Source organism: Centroberyx affinis, unplaced genomic scaffold (genome assembly GCF_046629955.1).
Source record: "Centroberyx affinis isolate AG114_WGS23_722 - 3 ecotype Tasmania unplaced genomic scaffold, CSIRO-AGI_Caff_v1 ptg000139l_1, whole genome shotgun sequence".
NCBI lineage: Eukaryota > Metazoa > Chordata > Actinopteri > Beryciformes > Berycidae > Centroberyx > Centroberyx affinis.
In genome coordinates, this window is record NW_027278838.1 from 546,722 (window position 1) to 567,426 (window position 20,705).

At 40.9% G+C, this 20,705-nt stretch overlaps 1 protein-coding gene across 1 annotated transcript in view; it reads left to right on the forward strand.

The window, feature by feature from the left end:
* Nucleotides 1-20,705, forward strand: part of LOC139654008 (talin-2) — a 70,108-nt gene that overhangs the window by 25,870 nt on the left and 23,533 nt on the right. Inside the window, exons 21-37 of the mRNA XM_071531028.1 lie at nucleotides 2,928-3,056; nucleotides 4,071-4,184; nucleotides 4,447-4,560; nucleotides 4,991-5,125; nucleotides 5,840-5,968; nucleotides 6,148-6,250; nucleotides 7,067-7,275; nucleotides 8,582-8,701; nucleotides 9,891-10,088; nucleotides 11,816-11,955; nucleotides 16,717-16,810; nucleotides 17,509-17,598; nucleotides 17,800-17,922; nucleotides 18,014-18,157; nucleotides 19,006-19,167; nucleotides 19,444-19,584; nucleotides 19,751-19,932. Coding sequence (XP_071387129.1) covers nucleotides 2,928-3,056; nucleotides 4,071-4,184; nucleotides 4,447-4,560; nucleotides 4,991-5,125; nucleotides 5,840-5,968; nucleotides 6,148-6,250; nucleotides 7,067-7,275; nucleotides 8,582-8,701; nucleotides 9,891-10,088; nucleotides 11,816-11,955; nucleotides 16,717-16,810; nucleotides 17,509-17,598; nucleotides 17,800-17,922; nucleotides 18,014-18,157; nucleotides 19,006-19,167; nucleotides 19,444-19,584; nucleotides 19,751-19,932 — 2,327 coding nt within the window. The remainder of the gene's footprint in view (nucleotides 1-2,927; nucleotides 3,057-4,070; nucleotides 4,185-4,446; nucleotides 4,561-4,990; nucleotides 5,126-5,839; nucleotides 5,969-6,147; nucleotides 6,251-7,066; nucleotides 7,276-8,581; nucleotides 8,702-9,890; nucleotides 10,089-11,815; nucleotides 11,956-16,716; nucleotides 16,811-17,508; nucleotides 17,599-17,799; nucleotides 17,923-18,013; nucleotides 18,158-19,005; nucleotides 19,168-19,443; nucleotides 19,585-19,750; nucleotides 19,933-20,705) is intronic.

Genomic DNA, 20,705 nt, shown 5'->3' on the forward strand with positions numbered 1-20,705 from the left:
TTTGTTTTTTACCTAATTTTGTTCACAAAAAGCAGTAAGCCGAGTTAGCTGAGGCACTACTGTAAAATAAGCTTTATTCCATTCACAGAATACGTTTAAAAATATACCTTTCCATTATGCACACAGTGCACCCAAGGAGTGTCCCTGACAGGTTTTGTTTTAATCAGAGCAGTTGCATTTCTTACGCTAAATCCCCAGATTAAGATAGACAGAGAGCTGGATTTTGCTTTTCTGATACAAACAAGGTGACCTTTTCAACGGCTGCACAGGGGAAAGAAACAGAGCCGTACGTCCCTGGAGGTGTGTGTTCGACAGAGACACGAGTATATGTGTCTCATCCTTATTGAGTCTTTGTGTCTGTGTAAATGTGAAGATAAAATCAGGTGTGAATCACCTAAGTGTGAAAACAAAAAAAATTCTGTGGTTCTGTTAAGACAAACTTGCCAACATAGACAAGTTGTTGATAACCAAAGATGGCCGTGTGGGAAGGGATTCTGCTTGGTTTTGTTGCCATGGTGGTTTTTCTGATAAAAGATGACCTTTTACATTGTCTACACTAAAATGAGCTTGTGTGCAGAATTTAAGACCATAAGCCCAGTGTCAATAGTCCAAAATCATGGAACAGTTTCACCAAATCAATATTTTACATAGTGGCATTGTTTGATCCTAGACGAGAAGTCAGCCGCTTGTTGGTGTGTGTGTGTGTGTGTGTGTGTGTGTGTGTGTGTGTGTGTGTGTGTGTGCGTGTGTAGCTTTGAGGAAGATGACAACTTGGTTATGACGAGGTTGGTTTGGTTCTTACTGGAGCCATCAGTTTTAAATTGACCAATGGCCGGTTACTATTTATTAAATGGCATTTGGTTCCTGATTTGAATAGCACCAGTGTTTGGACTGAAATTATTTATCAAGAGATTATTCTTACAGCTCCAGCTTGGAGTGCAGTATGATTAGGAGTAAGAAGATATCAAATGAAAGGGAAGTTTAGCTTGCCATTCACCCAATCCCCCTCTATACCATCTATTTATCTCATTATATCTCTGTCTACATCTATCTCATCATCTGTCTACTGAATCACAGACCAATATTAATAGCTCTCCCCTTCCACCATGAAAGTTAAATGAGGCCCTACCTTCCAGCTGGTTAGAAGTGTTTGATGCCAGATTAATCACCGTCACAGCTATATCTTTATCTGTGTCAATGCTGAGACCTCGGCCAGCCGTTGCCTGGGTAACTTATTTAGTGAGCTGATAGCGGGCCGAGATGTGTAGTCTACCTTAAGTGCTTTATTTATCTTATTTTATGAAGACGGAAAAAGATGGGGAAGTGAGTAACATGAGCTGGGACTACCCAAGTGTGTTGCAAGTGTCTGGTGTAGATTTAGCTGTTGTTCTGTAGTTCAATTATTTGCTTGACCACTGTATGTATTGATCATGTGTTTGTGCACATTGTAATGGATCATGCTTCTTAATGTGTTTCTCTTGAATTCTGTCAGAATTAGTTTGCTGCTAGTTGTTTCTCTGACCCTGCCCTTGGAGCAGGAGCTCTACACACTGTTTACTTATAAAATTTGAATTAATTACTGGTATATAACTATTGAGCATATTGAAACTCTGACAAGTATGTACATCGTATCAGTAAAACAAAGGCCTGGCTTTGTCGAGGCTCCTTCTCCATGTTGAATCGTCACTCCCTCCAGAAATCAGCATTTTTTAGTAATTCTGCAAATTAGCTGTTCCATGTAAATATTGCAAGCAGTTGCCAACAGGCAAATGACAGCAAAAAAGTCCTTTGTCACTGTCATTTTACTGCAAATGTTGATGGAAAATAAAGCAAACTGTCTTGCAGTTTCTCAAAAAGGCTGCAACAAAACCAAACATGAGCAGTTATGGGGTTAACATAAACATTACCTCAGTAGCATGTATTTTTAGTTACACACACACATACACACACACACACCTCTGTGCAGCTACAGGTGAAGCTACTCAGCTCCCAGATAATTAACCTAATGGCAGCGGGCTTAGCCTTTCTCTCCATGGCTCCTCACAACAACAATAGGAGACATGCAGGCTTTAAGTGATATTGGTCTTGAGTGAACCCAGGGAGCTGTTGTACACACAGGGCACGGCTAGCTCTGTAAACCCAAAGATAAAGAGACTAGAGCTGCATGTTTATGAATATGAAGCATCTCTTGACATTCAGCCATAAACAAGGCACTGATTGCTAGAATGCAGAGGAGCTGCAGCTGAAATATAACATGAGTTTGAGTGCGGTGATTGTTACGTCTGATTGCGTTTTCTGAGATTATGTGTATGTGGTTGTGTGTGTGTGTACTGCTGCACATCTCAGTAGGTGTGTGTGATGTGATGGATACTAACGTGCTACTCAGGAACATGTTAGGTAATGCTGTTGCTTTTCTAAAAAACATGAAGTACAACAAATTACTATTGCGATTTTAGTAATATTGGTTACAATGAAAGTGTGAGGCCTGTTCCTGACAGGGAAAGTCAGGGAATCTGATAAAGTCTCTGAGGAAGCCGGCAAATATCAGGGAATCTTTCGAATGGGTCACTTTACCGGAATGTATTTTTTTACGACTTATTTAAGGCATTAATTGCATTAGACTGTGTTTTTCAGTTTTTTCCACAGCAAGACCAGCTATTGTGGAAACTAAACTGGTTATCCCTTTACAACTTTTCTGAGCTGATAAATGACTCTAACGAACCAGGAGGAATAAAATGTTTGGTTCATGGTGGCACTAGTTATGGGAAAGTCATGGAAAAATCATGTAATTTTACATCAGGGTGGGAACCCTGTAATAAGTAAAGTAATATTACTTTTTTGAGTAATAAGCTCATGTGTGTGTGTGTTTGTTTATGTATTATGATCTATATATGGTTTCTGATCTGTGAGCCTGTGTGTTTTGTCAGGGCGCGGCTGCGTACCCAGAGAACGAGGACCAGCAGCAGAGGCTGAGGGAGGCTGCTGAGGGGCTTCGTGTTGCCACCAACGCTGCTGCTCAGAACGCCATTAAGAAGAAACTCATCAACAGACTGGAGGTCAGTGCTAGCTGAACCTCTGCCTGGATCCAGTATCCTGAAAGGCTTGTCAGCCATATCCTCTTTTTCAAACTTTGAGCCGAGTGAAATGGCTACAGTTAAAGTTAACCAGAGGAGTGAGAATCAAATACATTGAAAATATTTAGAGGAAAACATGAGGATTGCTAGGTTTATCTTTCAAGCTAATTTCAAAAAGAAAGTCACTAGTATCTTAGAGGGTTGGACTGGCTGAAGTGGGTCAGACCTGGGGAAAATACTCATCTAACTCCAACAGGGATTGAAAGGTTTTTTTGCCCTCGCCCTGTAGGGTTGTTTCACTCACTGCTCCATTCCATTTCCAAAACATTTTTCAACTTCTATATGGGTCAGGATTTATGGGTTTTACAGCCTTTGTTAGACAGGTTACAAGCAAGTTTAGTTCCTTGTCCTGCCGTATTCCGCAAAGATGCACTATGCTTGTTTTATTGTTATCAGTAGTAGTAGCTGTAGGATTAGCAGTATTATTTTACTATAATTTATTTGTTTTGAATACAGAATGTGCAAGACCTTATTTTGAACTTGAACATCTAAAGATAATTTTATTTGTGCTTTGTTTCCACTTGCATAAATGCATTTCTAATATACTATTGTTGAATAAAATATCCATGTGGCTTACATTCCCAGAGATGCTTTTAGTTTTTTTTGTTTTTTTTTATGGATCGGAATTGGGGAAATGTAAAGAAAGATGAACACATTTCTAGAAATGCTCAGGGCCAGGATTTGAAGTCACTGACTGCTGACCCCACAGTAGATTCTTCAAATATTCAGCCTCAAAAACAGAACTGCGACCTGAGAAGCCTTTGCTTTAAATGGAGACATTCAGAGAGAGTGATACAGAGACAGAAAGAGAGCCACAAGTTAAAAAAAAAATTGTGTTTTTACATGTGCATATGTGTGTGTGGGTTTAAACTGAACACCTCTATTCCACCCATGTCTATATTGTGTGTGTGTGTGTGTGTGTGTGTGTGTGCTCAGAATGCTGCCAAGCAAGCTGCGGCTGCAGCCACGCAGACCATCGCTGCCTCTCAAAACGCTGCCGCCTCCAACAAGAACACTGCTGCCCACCAGCAACTGGTGCAGAGCTGTAAGGTGAGGCAGAGCACTGATAGGAGGGGTGCAATGTACTCAGGTTTTTTAATGTGTTTTTCCCTCACTCTTTTTCTTTGATATCCTCATGACATCCTGTTTTATAGACTGGCTGAAAGTCACTGTGTTGTGCTCATGCAAATTGCTTACTTGATGATGTGTGGTATAGTATGATGATGTAAAATGATTTTATTCTGAAGCTGTTATTTACCTGGTGACTTGTGTTTATGTGTGTGTGTGTGTGTGTGTGTGTGTGTGTGTGTAGGCAGTGGCAGACCACATCCCACAGCTAGTCCAGGGGGTGCGAGGCAGTCAGGCCCAGCCAGAAGACCTCAGTGCGCAGCTGGCTCTCATCATTGCCAGCCAGAACTTCCTACAGGTACAAAACACGCACACGCACGCACACGCACCCACACCCACACCCACACCCACACCCACACCCACACACTCCACTTCTCACCTTTTGTAGAGAGGGAATTGTTAAAGCTTTTTGTCCCCACACCACCTTGCACTGGGAACCAGGCTGAAGAAAATATGAATAGTGTTTCTGCCACATGGGGACCCATCACAAATAGGCCTGTAACCTCTTTTTGGTGTAATCATATAGTTAAAGAAGCAGTGTTGTGGGATTACATGATGAGCGCCTCAGTGGCACCCCATAGCTGCTGCAGTTTGTGGGTCTCCCCTGATGCCCGTTGGTGCTCCGACACATCAAGCCTCTCAACTGGTTCTGGAACATGTATCTTTTATTCTAAATTTGAAACATTTTTATTCAAAAGTCATTCCCACCTTTCTTTCCCACTCTGCAGCCCGGCAGTAAGATGGTGACATCGGCGAAGTCTTCTGTTCCCACGGTGACGGACCAGGCTGCGGCCATGCAACTGGGTCAGTGTGCCAAGAACCTGGCCACCTGCCTGGCTGAGCTCAGGACTTCTGCACAGAAGGTAGAGCACAGACACACACATGTGGCAGTGCATGCAGGAAGACACTGCCTTACACATGTACACAAACACATACATGCATGCACAAGCCCAGTGTTTAGGGTTTAGGTTTTATTTATTCGCAACATGAAAGAAAAACAATAATGACACAACAAAAGAAAAAGGTCATTTGCCGGAGAGATTTGAAACCCAAGTGGGCTTATAAACGTACCTCACAGATAAAATAAAATTATATGATATATACAGGTAGCAGGTAGATGCTCTGAGAGACATTTAAGTGTCTTGACATTGACAGAATTTAAAGTCACACTGAAATGACCTTTTTGCCTTTTTAGCTCATTCAAACTATCACACCTATTTAACAATTTATGGCAAAAAAAAATGTCTCTTTTTTTATTTTTATATCAAAATCTCATTACTTTTACTTACTGTAAAAATTGAAAATTTTGAGTAGTGACTTCATCATGTACCAGGAGGCGACATAAAAACGACCAATAAAACCATCACAGATTTTTGAACAACGCCACCCCTCCCATTAAGTACAACTGCTTTTTTCACCCTAACTGATAACCCATTGGTTTGCACTTTTGAATGATCCCTCCCCGCCTTATGTCCTACCCTAGTATCCTGTCTCAAACACATCACATTAATGAAGGAAGATGCTCTCAGAATGCGGTTTCATTGGGACTTTAAGTGCCTGTCTGCTGTGTTTTGTAGGCTCATGAAGCCTGCGGCCCCATGGAGATTGACTCTGCGCTCACTGCAATCCAGACCCTGAGAAGTGAGCTACAAGATGCGAAGCTGGCTGCTGTAAATGGACAACTGAAACCACTACCTGGAGAATCGGTAAGGGTCATTTCAGAGCCATACGGTCATCTCAAGATTCATTCTTCCAAACATTGTATTGAAAATAGCAGCTACTGTGAGCTATTCAGTGAACATATACTACTAGATCATTCTGCAGCATACCATTTTGTTTATACTCTTCTTTACTTATCTGAAGCTGATTTTCCATTTTCCTGCAGTTGGAGAAGTGTGCTCAGGACCTGGGCAGCACCTCTAAGTCAGTGGGATCCTCTATGGCTCAGCTGCTAACTTGTGCTGCACAGGGAAACGAACACTACACAGGTGGGAGCTGCTATTATATTGACCTTGGCAAAAATATTTTTCAAAATAGTTTTAACATATTTGAACTACTTGAGGTGAGATTGAATTATCTTGACCCATTATACAGCCTCAAAACTTTAAAGTAAGTGCTTCTTAGGTATTCACTGGATATTTTCCCTAGCTGGCTCCCAGTCTCTCATAGTGTTCATCAAATAGATTGCTTTGTGTAATACAATAAACATAAAGTGTGTTTTTATAAAGTAGCAAAAAGTAGCAAAAAATTTTCAGGAGTTTTTTTTTATTACCTTTTAATGTCCTTGGTTGAATTCAGCACACGGCCAAGTTGAAACTCTCATAGAAAAAACTCTCCAAACTGAGGAGAAATGTTCCTATCGGCTGGAGCCCATGTTACTTTCCTTAAGTAATCTTGTAAACTGCAGCATCTAATATGGCTTGATTCAATTTGTTTTATCCCATTCAACTGATGTTTTTTAAGTGAAATGTCACATTTCTCCAGGGACTGGCATTGTTAGCTACTGCCTGTGAGGCAAAAAGCCTCTTGGACCAAATTACATTTCGTAGGAACTCTTGGTTGCGACACACGTTTGTCAAAACAGAGAAACTACTTTTTATACATTAAATCAACATCCCATACAATTAGATGTCAGTATGTGTGAAAATTGAAAATTGGTGCACAATAGTAACATGTAATCCTGAATTATCAAAGCTGTGTAAGTTGTCTGTGATACATTACTTTTGCTGACTGTAGTTGGTGTCTGCCACATCTCAATTCACACTTGCTTTCTCCTGTCCGGTGGCCTCTGCTCCTGTGTGTAGGGATAGCGGCCCGGGAGACGGCCCAGGCCCTGAAAACACTGGCCCAGGCGGCCCGGGGTGTCGCCGCTTCCACCACAGACCCCAAGGCCGCCGCTGCCATGCTGGACTCGGCTCGTGACGTCATGGAGGGCTCGGCGCTTCTCATCCATGAGGCAAAGGAGGCATTGATTTCCCCCGGAGATGCCGAAAGCCAGCAGAGGCTGGCGCAGGTGAGATGGGTTAGGGCAGCCTGGGGTACGCAGTGTAGTCTGCTTGTCTGTCTGTTTTGCCTACCATGATCGACTCTGAGGCTGTTTTGGTAACCTAATACAGATTAACAAAGCTCTGTCCAATAATCAAGATACTTGTGAGTTCATGTGACTTTTGTTTACAAGCCCTGGTTTGCTTGTAATTGGCAGTGCGAACCTGAACAACCCAAATACAAAAATGTAAAGTAAACTTGCCCATTATGGTTCGGACAAAAAAAATGAACTGTGGGTGTGATCGCACCCTTAAACAGCCAATTGTGCGCTTAATTAATTTGCCGAATCATTTAATAGTATTATGTATATGTACATTTTTATTAGTGTGTTTTGTTTTGTATTGATTAAAGTGTCATTAATTTAGGACTCTTGGAATAGTAGCCAATTTGGGCTAAAAGAGATCCTAATAAAAATCTGACTAACACTGGGCTCTATGTCTTCAACGAGCCAGATTTACATAGAATTGAAGGGTTATGACTTTTTAAAGGGTAGTTAAACAGGGCCTGTTTGTTTTGAAATAATTAAACTGGCAGCCATGTAAGATTATAGGGTAGGGTAAAGGTCAGCAGTCTTTCCCAGCAGAGCTCCATCTGATTCCCAAGATAATTTTTTATTAGATGTTGGACAAAGTATGAGCCAGGTAAATGGCTAAATCTGCTTAGTACATGAAACCAAACACCTGTCAAATACAGCAAGGAATTCTTATAATAAACTGAGTGGCAGATTTTTAGCCCAAGTGCATCAATTATTTATGCCTTGTCCTCCTCATATTCTCTCCACAAAATGAATAAATTATGCGTTTCTTGATGGCAATGTAGAGAAATGAATAAGGGGATCAGAAAAACAACGGATGTGTTTGTCATCTTGAAAATGAGAAGCAAATAATATTTTTCTTCGTCATAAATGGATATGGGATTCAAAGTGGAGTTCATTACGCTGCTCTTTTAAATTATTATCTCAATGAAACGCTTCACTCTGATCCTTTCATGTTGTCATGTGCTTCTGTTTTGGCAGTCGGTAATGTGTTTTGTTACGCGCCCAGAGGGACACACAGACATATTGGTTGGCATCTGTAAGAAACACAAGTGCAAATTGGTGACATCAATTATTCTGCACTGCTGCCTGGCTCATTAGCATTTTGGATTCAGATTTCTAGCTCAGCACAGGCACTTCAGGATCATGTCAGTTCGCCTGTACATACCGTTCACACACACGTGCTTGAGCTCACCTGTACACATCTCACCCACCTACATCTCCCTGCTCTGTGCTCCAGGTGGCCAAGGCCGTGTCCCACTCCCTGAATAACTGCGTCAACTGTCTGCCCGGCCAGAAGGACGTGGACATGGCTCTCAAGAGCATCGGAGAGGCCAGCAAGAAGCTGCTGCTTGAGACTGTGAGTAGGGCTGTGAATCATTATTATTATGAGACTTGGGTCACAATAATGGTGTATTACAACTGTTAATCTTAAGCAATGCGCCAGATTGTATTATGATTTTCATACTGTAACACAGTGACATAACATTCAGTTTTTCTTTCAGTTCTCTACAATGAAAGCTGAAATACCTTTTAGGGATATAGAAAGATTAATTATATATACACAAGTGAAAAGCAAAATCAGTTGCTAGATAAAATTTGAGGCCTTTCAGACCTTCAAGCATTATTTCAAGGAGCGTTTTGAGTCGTTTTCTACTTTCAAGAGCATCCTTTTGATTAAAATCATTATGTGGCTCCTGGTTCACAGCCTTGGAATGTGACTTAAATACTGATTCTTAGAATCATTATGTTGATGCAGTAAGGAAAGTGTCATGTTATTTTTGTAGTGATTTTTTTTTTCCTTACCTGTAAGTAGTTTCTCAGTTATGTGGTTTAGTGAATCTTATAAGATTCAGTACTGAATGCTTATCTGAACTGTGTTCAGTGTTTTTTTATGATGCATTCTGAAGGCTCAAATGCTGCTGCTGTTGAATTGTGACATCAATTTTTCAACTCGTTCCTCACTCTTGCATGCGGCATCTAATTTCATGTCTGGATGTGTGATGATGATTATCCAGAACCAGTATAAATGTTTGTCAAATCTGTGTCTCTGTTAATGGCCGCATAACTGACATCCCAGCTGCCTTCCACCGTGGTGGAAGGCAGCTGGGATCAACACTGGATGCTTGTCTGCACTTGTGTTGTTGATTTCTGGATTGTAGCGCCAGTACTTGAGCTAGAATTTGATTAATCTGAACTACCATCCACCTCAGCTCATTTGACACCAGCTCTGTAGAAGATGCTTCATCTTTATCAAAGATTTGGTTAGAATGTTAGTTTTAAATGTGTTTGTTTCAGTTGGTCCAAGGACTCGACTGTGTTAAGGACTCAGTTAATGGCAGATCAACTCGAGTCCTCATCATGGCCCATTTCTTTTCCTTTTTTTTCCCCTTTAAACCACTGAACCGCTTATCCACAATTAATTTGTATTGTTTAAAACTATGACACCAATATTTCACTATTACAGATCCACTTTGATTTTCAACCAACACATGTCAAAAATATGTCATCTGTCATGGTTCACCCACCTCTCTGTGTCCTCCGTCCAGATCCCTCCATCCTCCAAGTCGTTCCAGGACGCCCAGAGTGAGCTGAACCAAACGGCAGCGGACCTGAACCAGTCGGCGGGGGAGGTGGTCCACGCCTCCAGAGGCTCCAGCAGCCAGCTGGCTGTGGCCTCTGGGAACTTCAGCCAAGACTTTGATGAGTTCCTGGATGCCGGCATCGAGATGGCCGGGCACACTCCGGTACGTCCGGTTGCATATCCGTTTCACAAGAAAGTCAGGGTCTCTCAAGTAGTAATAGATATAACATACATAATATACAGCACTTTTTAAAACATACTTACAAAGCGCTTTACAAATGTAAAAAAAAATAAAAATACAAAAACTTATGAAATTGACGGCAAAATCAATAACTGCAAGGTAAGAAATATAAACGCAAGGCAAGAGTATAAAAGTAGATCATAACAGGGAGATCAAAGACCATTAATAAAAGCTGATTACATAAAGCCGAGTCTATAAAAGTGAGTTTTAAGAAGGGGTTTATAGACGATGCTTTTATGATTTAGCCAGCCTAAGCTCCTCGTCAGACATTATTGAATACACAGGACTCCTTTCATGTTGTCTCTTGGCTCAGTCCAGGGGATTTCTGCCTAAATGAGATGAGAGTTAAAGGTCTTTGTATCAGTCTGAATTGATGATGGTGTGTGTGAGGGGAAATGAGTGTGGCATGACACAGATCACTAAATGTGTCCCTGGTGACTGCCATAGTGTGGCCACTAACATTTTACTGGGGAACCATAGATGATCTGATCTTAAAAAAAAAAGAAACAGGAGATGTCATTCTCTTAAGAAACTAGCTTTTTTGCCAGAAGTTGGGAAAGCATTTAACGTTACACAGTGTAAATGTAGATTGCGGTTGTGATCTTATTCTCTCGACTTGAGTATCATTCATAGTGGGAACAGATAATGACAGACCTCAAGTCTTTCCTGGATTCCTTGTGCCTTCCATTTCCTCACCTAAGAACAACTATTTTGAACAGTTTTATTTATTAATTTTGAATTGGAGAGAGAATGTTTTATTCTCTCTCCTCTTAATTCTGCCCAAACTTCATTTCATTTTTCCCTATTTTCAGATGTTTGGTTTTATTTTTCCCAGAATCAAGGAATATCTATGCTTACAATCGGTGTAGAATAGTTATGTTAAGCAGACTCTTAGATGAAGATACACACTCGCACACACACGTTGTGCAGAAAGCTTCCAGGTTCCATCACACACAATACTGCTGAGAACATACGGATTCTTTTGACAATATTTGCAGGTGTTCTTTTATGTTTTTTTGTTTTTTATTTAGCCTTTATTTACCCAGGGTGTGTTGGCTGAGCATATGTTCTTTTCCAGCCACGCCCTGTTCCACATACACAAACACTCACATAGTTTAAAGAGCATAAACAATACACATGTTCATAGACATAAACACCAAAGGCATCAAAAATAGCATGGGAAAAAAATAAACAAAACTATTAAAACATTTGCATTTCCTAGTTCTAAAAGGTTTGTCCCATCTTTGATTACTGAACAAGTGTATGGTTGTATAGAATATGGAGGCTAAGAAAACAAATGTGTATTTGAGTTCACAATCACAGCTCTGCTCCCTCTACAAGTTGCTATGAATTAAATGTTTCTGTTTATGTATTAAACTACTCAAAATATCAAATCTTTAGCAATTTTAAAGACTATTTGACCAAAACCTCACAATCCTGTGGCGACCCACATTTGTCTAAATTATTTTTAAACCAGTATGTAAGGAATCAATGACAACACTCTGAAACAATGATTACTTGCTTACTTCTTCCCAGGGGCACAAGTTGAAAACCACTGCTCAACGAGTTAGCCAAGTTGAATTATGTTTTTTTTGTTGTTGTTGTTTTTATGTTTTTTTTCTTATGTGTGCTGTGTCACATCATTACAGAAAAAGGATGACCAGATCCAGGTAATTGGTAACCTGAAGAACATCTCCATGGCCTCTAGCAAGCTGCTCTTGGCTGCCAAGTCCCTGTCTGTAGATCCTGGAGCAGCAAACGCCAAGAACCTGCTGGCAGCTGCTGCAAGGTACCACACACACACATAAATGCATGCTGTTTGGTTGATGCTTTTATCCACAGTGTCACACAGCACCATGACCGAATACACTTTTAATATGGGGGCGCCCAGTAAGAATAGAATTCCCAACTTTGGCACTGTTAGTGCAATTTGCTACTCATTGAGCCAAACTGGAGCAGCTTGTCAATAATACCTCACCCAGTATCTGAAATCACTCTTTAGCTATTCTAACTTGAAGCAAACAAAACGTTTAGGCAAATAGGGAAGGGACTGCACTGACTTCTCATCCCTAGTAGTATTCAAAAAGTTTCAAAAGTACTCACCACTGTTCAGTCCTAAAATGTTTTTTGTTCCAGTTGAAACACTGCCTATGTGATGTAATTTCCCAAGTGAATTTACGTACATTAGAGTAATGATGGTGTGAGCTCAGCATCACTGAATTTGTGAAACGTCTGTGAACATAATGTAAAATCATTGCAAAGAACATATGTAACAGATACTATACAGAATATCGAAGTTTAAGAATATTAACAATTAAAAGTTCCTCAAATTATGTCTTCACTCAAACTGTAAGTGCATCAGCAGATAAGTTGGTTGTAAAATGTTAGTCAGTGTTGAGTCTTTAAAGGTTTATCATTAGGGTAAAATTGTGTTGTACATTTTAAAGATGTTTGTCCTATATCATTCTGTTCTATTGATTGTTGATCATTTAGATCTAGTAAGTAACTAGTTAGTTCCTTTATCTGTAAAGTGCTTTGAGACATGCTTCTGATAAAGGGCTATAAAGTAAATAAACAAACGTAAAGAAGTATATATTAGATGAGCAAGCAAACATAATTACAAAGTGTAGCTGCTACCATATGGCTGTGGCTATATAGAAAGAAATTAGCCAAATGTGACACGCATGGTAGGCTGCAGAGGCTCAGTCGCAGATGAAGTGGAGTCTCTCCAGGCAGTCGCGGCTCTCCCTCTGTCCCCGTTTTCTCACGGCTCCATAGCGACGGCTCCATGCTGGACACTGGTAATATACATTATACAGTGTTGAATCAATATGATCTTGCTGCTGCATGATTTCATATAAATACTGATTGGATCGTATGTGGAAAGTATAGAATATGTTCAAGGGAGAGTATGGTTGAGGATTAAACATGTATAAAACAGTCTTCTGAAATGTTTCTACTGTATGTCGTGAAAGATTTTTGAAATGGTTAGACAAAATTGATACAAGCTAGCAACGATTGCAAGACTACAAAAGAGACAACATGAGACCTGGTGCTGGTGTTTTCCCTGGCTCCAGGCTTGGTACTCCAGCGGGTCTCCATTCACCCACAGCCAGCGGTCTGCCAGGTAGCACAGGCCGCTCCACACATGCTCAGTGGTCTGGCCTGATCTCTCTCTGGGCCAGCAGGACCTCTGTCTCAGAGACCAGGCTGGTGAGGTTGGTGTGTTGCTCCCTGCAGTGCTGCAGAGCCTCTTCCCATGTCTTCCTCTCTTTCACCACAAGCAGACTCAAGCAGAAGAAGGGTAGAGAACGAAACTCTCCAAAATTATACCAACCCTTAGGCAATTTATAGTGTAAACCTTTGGCGCCTTGGTGACGAATATAATTGTTAGTTGGTTGTCCATGAGCCCAGAGCAGGGATGATGCATGTCCCCCTCCTGACCACTTCCAGACAGTTGGGTTTTGTGGTTCTCTGTACAGACCGATCCAGCTAAGCAGCTGCTGACCTGCTGTCTCGTTGATCTTCACCGCGATCCTCGCGCTGGTGACCGGGACCAGACCAGTGTAGTGTTGCCTACAGTGTGACGGAGCATCAGACCAGTACATCCTATCTGTTACATATACATACTGTCCACATACTCCTGATACACTTACGACAGGCAGTGTTTTGAGGATAAAGCTCTCCATTGTAGAGACGTGTTTAGATGCTGTAGCTGGTCACTGCGTCCGATTACCTGGTCAGTGTCGTCAGTTTAGTGAGAGGAGGGAGAGTTCTGAATACTACCTGTTTCAGAGGTAGAGGAGCATATTAGCAGAAATATTCAAAGTTACAGTACGTAACTTTGAATATTTCTGCTAATATGCATAGCTAAGTAGCTCCTCCTTAGATAATAACAACCTAGACAGACATGTGCCTGCCACGCATCGCACACAAATAAACAAAAAACATTTTACTTTTAGTTTTTTTTAGTTGAGAACATTTTTTTTATATGACTTTTGCAAGGGCCGTATATATATTGTCTTGCCTTGTAAAATCCTTCCCATATTAACTTATGTGGAAGTACTGTATTTGAACTGTGAAACCATAATATTGTGTAGGAAGTTTCCCTTTACATCTGTGAAGATACTGTATGTGGCTCTTGTATTATGTCCTATCTGTTCAATAATTATGAAATGGTAAATATTTGCCAAAGGTTCAGCAGTTCCACTTTCTACTGATGAAGTATAAGTAGGTGTAAATGCAAATCTTGACATTTTTCCCATGGTATTGTTTTTTTGGGGGGTTTTTTTTTTAAACATTTGACAATGTTTGCAGGTTCTTTGCAAAAGAGCCGGCCAGATCTGACCTGACCTGAAGTTTTTCATCGTCACTTTGTTGTGAACTTAACTAACAAATAGATGATATTTACAAAACAGACACAGTACAGTCAGGTCGTTGGCAACAGGAGGATAAATGGAAATTGTTCAAATGTTTGTCTTGTTTCCAGGATGGGGTTTCTGATCTCCACATGTTATTTCCTAACATACAGTATAATGAAAGAGAAATAATGTAATGTAATGGCTCTTGACATCATGGTATCTGCATTCTATTTAAATGGAGATATGCATGTCTTACAAGCTTCTTTCTCTTTGAAGTGTTAGGTGTCACACGATAAAACACTTTGTCTGGCAAATTTTTCATTGTAATAAATGGCCCAAAATGGACAACATTTGAAGAAGATACCCAGTCATGGTCGGTGCCAATGAGCGAAAGTTATGTATTTTTATGTCCCGACACCATGGTATATGATATGTGGAGATTATGGTGGCGTCTGTTATGTGAAGACAAGTATGTTGACATATATATTTGCTAATTAATGTATTCATTAGCTTAATTAAAGACAATAGCATAACTGGTAATGTTTAATGTATCATGCTGATTATGCCATTACATTAGATAGCTCATGAGCCTCTTATTAAAAAAGTTCCCTAAAGCAAATGCAGGCACTGCAGCTGTCAGAGCTGCACAGCTCAGTGCAGGCAGCGCAACAAGCATTCTGCTGAAAAACATAACAGATGTGCTTCATGTAATTGTATTTGATGAGAGGGATGAGACTAATTGCTCCACTTCAGCTTTGTTTGATGAAGGACGGATAGCTGGTCGGTTGACTTTCTAGCTAAGCTCCTTAGCATCGAATGAATGACAGTGTTTAAATAACTTTTCGAATGCCAAGCTGATTTACCAAATGAAAACACAGAATTTGATGGTCTTGCTTGCTAGACTAGGCATTTAGTAATCATTTAAATTATGTAGGCCATATATTTGACAAAGAGGGTCTTCAATCACAGAAAACATTTACAAGCTAATAAATGGTTAATATTTTCTCCTTTCTTTCCTCTTTCTGCCTGTGTAATGGTGTGTACTATCGTGTATGGTCGAGAGGAACCCACAAGAGAATGGCACATGCAAATAATTTTTAGGGGCAGCCAGTCAGTCCTGACACAGTTGTTGACCCCATTTTCTATCGGTGAATAGCTGATGAGTAGCTGTCTGAGAGCAAGACACTCTTTATCTCCTCTGGTATCACCCCGGGAAGGTGGGTTTCGATGGGATTAAGTGGGGGAGACAATGTACTTTATCATAAATCATGTACTTGCTTTCTAAGCTGCTTAAAGAGTCAAAATACGTGTGGGTGTAATATTTTCTTTGAAATGCTAACCACTTGCTGTTGACAAAAAATGAATTTGCTTAGTGGTATTCTATGATTGCAAAGCATATACATTTGGCTGAGAAGTGTTCATCTTTCCTGCTCAGAGAAAGCTGTTATTATGATTGTTTAGTTTGAAAAGCCTTCATTCAGCCAGTGAGACGGTGCAGCCTCCTAAGTCTCAAATTTCCTGATGACAGATCAAAAGATGCAAAGCAGGCGCTGGGTCCCAGGGCCGTTTCATCAGTAAGGCTGGCAGCTACCCAGCAAAGATTTACTGGTGGAAAACGACTCAGTTTCCAAACCAACACAAAATTGATCCATTCAACAGATGAAAAAAATAATTTACAAACATAATTCACAGAATCTTCAAATCATATCTTCATTCCATATCTACTTAAACCCTTACAATGTGATAAACCTTTTAGAACTAATAAGCAGTAAGCAACTGATCACTCAACAAATTAAACCATAGTAACATTATCCATCAAGAAAGGTGTTTGCTGATCTGACCTGGACATCATAAAAAAAGTGCATTTAGGCATCTGTTCACAATGAAAGCCATAAACAACATCTAGTAAGTGGTAAAAGGGTGTAGCTGAATGCCTCTAACCTAGGCTCACTTGTTATTAAAAGAAACACAAGCAGAAAACCTTATAGCTGACCCATCCCATCATAGCCACTAGTTATGAATCAGACTCCTGTTAGGGAAGATGTTCACAGCTTTGTCATTTACATACAAAAGCAGAAACATGAATGTCCATGTACTCAAAAGCGTGCATGTGCCCAAACAGTTGTTGCTTATTAACATACACATTCACACACTTCTGTCTGGATGTTTTTTTGTTTTGTTTGTTTCAGAGCGGTGACTGACAGCATCAACCAGCTGATCACACTGTGCACCCAGCAGGCTCCGGGTCAAAAGGAGTGTGACAACGCCCTGAGAGAGTTGGAGGTATACAAAGCATTACCACTGTCTAATGGAACAGGAACATAACAACCAGTGTTCATATTGGCAAAGGCTCCTAAAGTAGGAGTTTTAATCTTACCACACTCCTTGTGAGATTCAGAAAATAATAATTTTTGGCACTACTTCAAGAGTCTTTCTGAATAGTAGCTCAAGGACATAAATCCAGCCTCCTAAAACGACAAGAGACAACTGTGTTACTTTCATTGTTTTGTATTTATCAAGCCTCGTGCAAGGATCACCAGCATTTTATATTGGTGTGGAAATGTTTTGAAAACTTTTTTTTTCTGGCCCCCCTAGGTTGATGTCAATCACTCATCTCACCCTGTCTCACAGTGCAAATGGTGCATATGTTAGGAATATGCTTAGAAGTATGTAGTAGGTAGTCATGTGAAGCATAGTCGTTTACAAATAATCCACCTGGTACTGGTCATGTAGGTCTTTATTACTTTGTCACCAGTGAAGTTGTCAGGATATGTTGAGATGGAGGAGTTCACCACTAAATCCAATGCAGTGGTTCTTAAGCTGTTTTTAGCCAAGGACTTAAGTAAACATATTCCTAGGATCCAGGCTCATGAAAACGCAATACTGCTTCCTATAGTGATAACCAGAGAGAACCTATTTTGTCAAAATAACTAACTTGGGAAATACTGATCTAAGAGTTGTACTGCTCACTCGTCTCGCAGGCTGTCAGAGGAATGCTGGAAAACCCCAACGAGCCAGTCAGCGACCTCTCCTACTTTGACTGCATCGAGAGTGTGATGGAGAACTCCAAGGTAGGCCTTAAAGCCACACAGCCCAGTGATCAAAACACCAAGCTCTCTGCACACACTCTAAAGGCCAGAGAGCTGTGGGTGCATGTGTGACCTGTGTGATCTATGTGCATGCATGTGGGACCTGACCAAGGAATGCAACAGCTTAGCACCCTAATTCTTCCCTCTTTGTTCTGCTGGCCTTTTCTTTGCCGCTCCGTCAAGGTCCTGGGAGAGTCCATGGCGGGTATTTCTCAGAACTGCAAGACAGGAGACGTGCCGGCTTTCGGAGAGTGTGTGGGAGCAGCCTCCAAAGCCTTGTGTGGCCTCACTGAGGCTGCAGGACAGGTATAGCATGGCTGAAACAACACCTGCACTACGGTGAATGCTGATGTCAATTGTATTTTCCTTGTTCATAAACTATCTGTATGATCCACAGGCCTCCTACCTGGTGGGTGTGTCTGATCCCAACAGTCAGGCGGGGCATCAGGGACTGGTGGACCCCATCCAATTTGCCAAAGCCAATCAGGCGATCCAGATGGCCTGTCAGAATCTGGTAGACCCAGACAGTAGCCCCTCCCAGGTACATGAACCGACGGTATTGTGTATCTGTTCAGAGCTGTCAGTTAAAATGCACATTACAGTGGGGTCGGGTGCTGGTGACATGACCAGATGGGTATCTTAGCTGGAGATGTGTCACAGCATGATGCGTCATCAAGTCAGCCTGCTACACAGATGAATGTTATACCTTGAGCGTTTTTATGTGGCAGCAATATCATGTTTAATTGCTCAAAATACATGCAGATTTTTAAAAGTGTCTCTGATTCCCTGGTTATTCTAGACATATCTCTGGGCATTTTATATATTGAACTGAAGCCCAAGTTACTACCATTGTGTTCAAAGGAATAGTTCACCCCAAAATGAAAAATGAGTCTACTCACCTCCATGTCAGGTGAGTTTCAAGTTTGTACAAAAGCCAAACACAGCGAGTTAGCCCCATACTTCCACCTCAGCCGTCTTACAAACTATTAACAGAGCTATTAAGTTAACAGAGCCGTCTTTTTACAACTCCAAAAAAATTGGTAGTGCTGCAGGAGTTGCAGACGACTGTTGGCACCGTCTAAAACAAAGCAATGTTGTTGAGGATATAGGAGTTAATGAGCTAAATATTGGATTTTTGGACTGTTGGAAGACATTTGATGGACGCATTCATTTGGAGCTGGCTCTGTTGATTTCAGCAGTTTGGAAATAGGCTGAGATGGAACCCCAGGGGCTAACTCGCTGTGTTTGGTTTTCTATGAACTTAAGTGGAGTTACCACTGACATGGGGGTGAGTAGTTAATGACTGAATTTTCATTTAGGCGTGAATAATTCCTTTAAGATAACATGTACGTGGTTAATTTAACATTTTGCTCTTTTGTAACGCTCCAGGTGCTTTCAGCTGCCACCATTGTTGCAAAGCACACCTCGGCTCTGTGCAATGCCTGCCGTCTGGCTTCCTCCAAGACAGCCAACCCAGTTGCCAAGAGGCACTTTGTCCAATCTGCCAAGGAGGTGGCCAACAGCACCGCCAACTTGGTCAAAACTATAAAGGTAGGGCTGCTCCACCAGTCTCATCCAAGGTTGGCTCTGTCCGCTAACCAGCATACCACTTAATAGGCTTGGTGGTATTGATGGCAGTGACATGTCAAGACCAACTTTTATGGGATTGATGTTACATAATGATTTTGATGAATCCTTTTGTTGAATGAATTCTGAACCATTTCTGATTAATTTCTGCTAATATTTGCACCCTAGAAAGCAGTTATTACTCTATGCAACTATTGCATACTAATTTCAACGCATTCACCTTGTATGTTCTCTCTCTAGGCTTTAGATGGCGATTTCTCTGAGGAGAACAGGAACAAGTGTCGCGTCGCCACAGCTCCACTAATCGAGGCTGTGGAAAACCTGACAACATTTGCCTCTAACCCAGAGTTTGCCAGCGTCCCTGCCCAGATCAGCAATGAGGTATGGATGTGTGTACATTAGTGTAGTATTCATGTATGGCTATTGTATATATTGTAAGTTAAATAGCAGCATTATAGCAATTTGTAGAATATGCTGCAACAACAGAATATTATAATACATTCATTCTACATTCGGGCTGAAGTTGCTTGTCTTAAATTTTCTATAGGGCTCTGCGGCTCAGGAGCCCATCCTCCAATCAGCACGCTCCATGCTGGATAGCTCCACCCACCTGCTGAAGACCGCACGCTCATTGGTGATCAACCCCAAAGACCCGCCCACCTGGTCTGTTCTGGCTGGTCACTCTCGCACCGTCTCTGACTCCATCAAGAGTCTCATCACAGCTATCCGGTTAGTGAGTGACCATTGGGTCGTATTTAACAAGTTCAGATTGCGTCCAGTCCCACAAAGCATAGATGGGACACAAAACAACAGGAAGGGAGACGCTGTATAAGGAGTTCCCCCATTAACGCCACTGATTTTCTGTCTCTTCCTCCTGGATCTGCTATAAATTTTTCTGAATTTCAACAATGAAAACAACATTGTTGGCTTCTGTTTTTTAAGTTTTATAGACAAATTATAAACAAACGCATCAATCAACTCAGATAAGGTGTGAAAATTCAGAGTTAATGTTAAAGTTTCACAGTAATACAGCTTTTACTTTCTTTTATTAGATGTTCCTCAATAAAGAACAGACATGATTTGTAGAAAATGATTTCCTCATGTGCTTTATAGCTACACTGTTATGAAGTTTGGTAGTTCACAGGTATAGAGTGATTTGTCTCAACCTTTGCTGACTGACCTGAATTTGCCTCTTGATGACCATGGCATTATGGTAATAGCACTGAAGAGGATAGTGGGCAGTTAAACATAAACTGTCCCTCAAAATGGCCCCTAAATTCTATAGTGAACATGGGAAAGGCGTTTTAATTAACAATTTAATTAATAAGACAAATGAGGAGATCAAAAAGCAAACAGACACAGAGGTTGAGGACATTGCAAATTGTGTTGCCACCAGTGAGGCCAAATCCAAAAAGTTCTTATTAGAGTCTCCCCCAGTAGTGTTTGTTGGGAATATGGGGAAAAAAATTGTTTTGTAGACAACGTTACCATAAAACACCCAT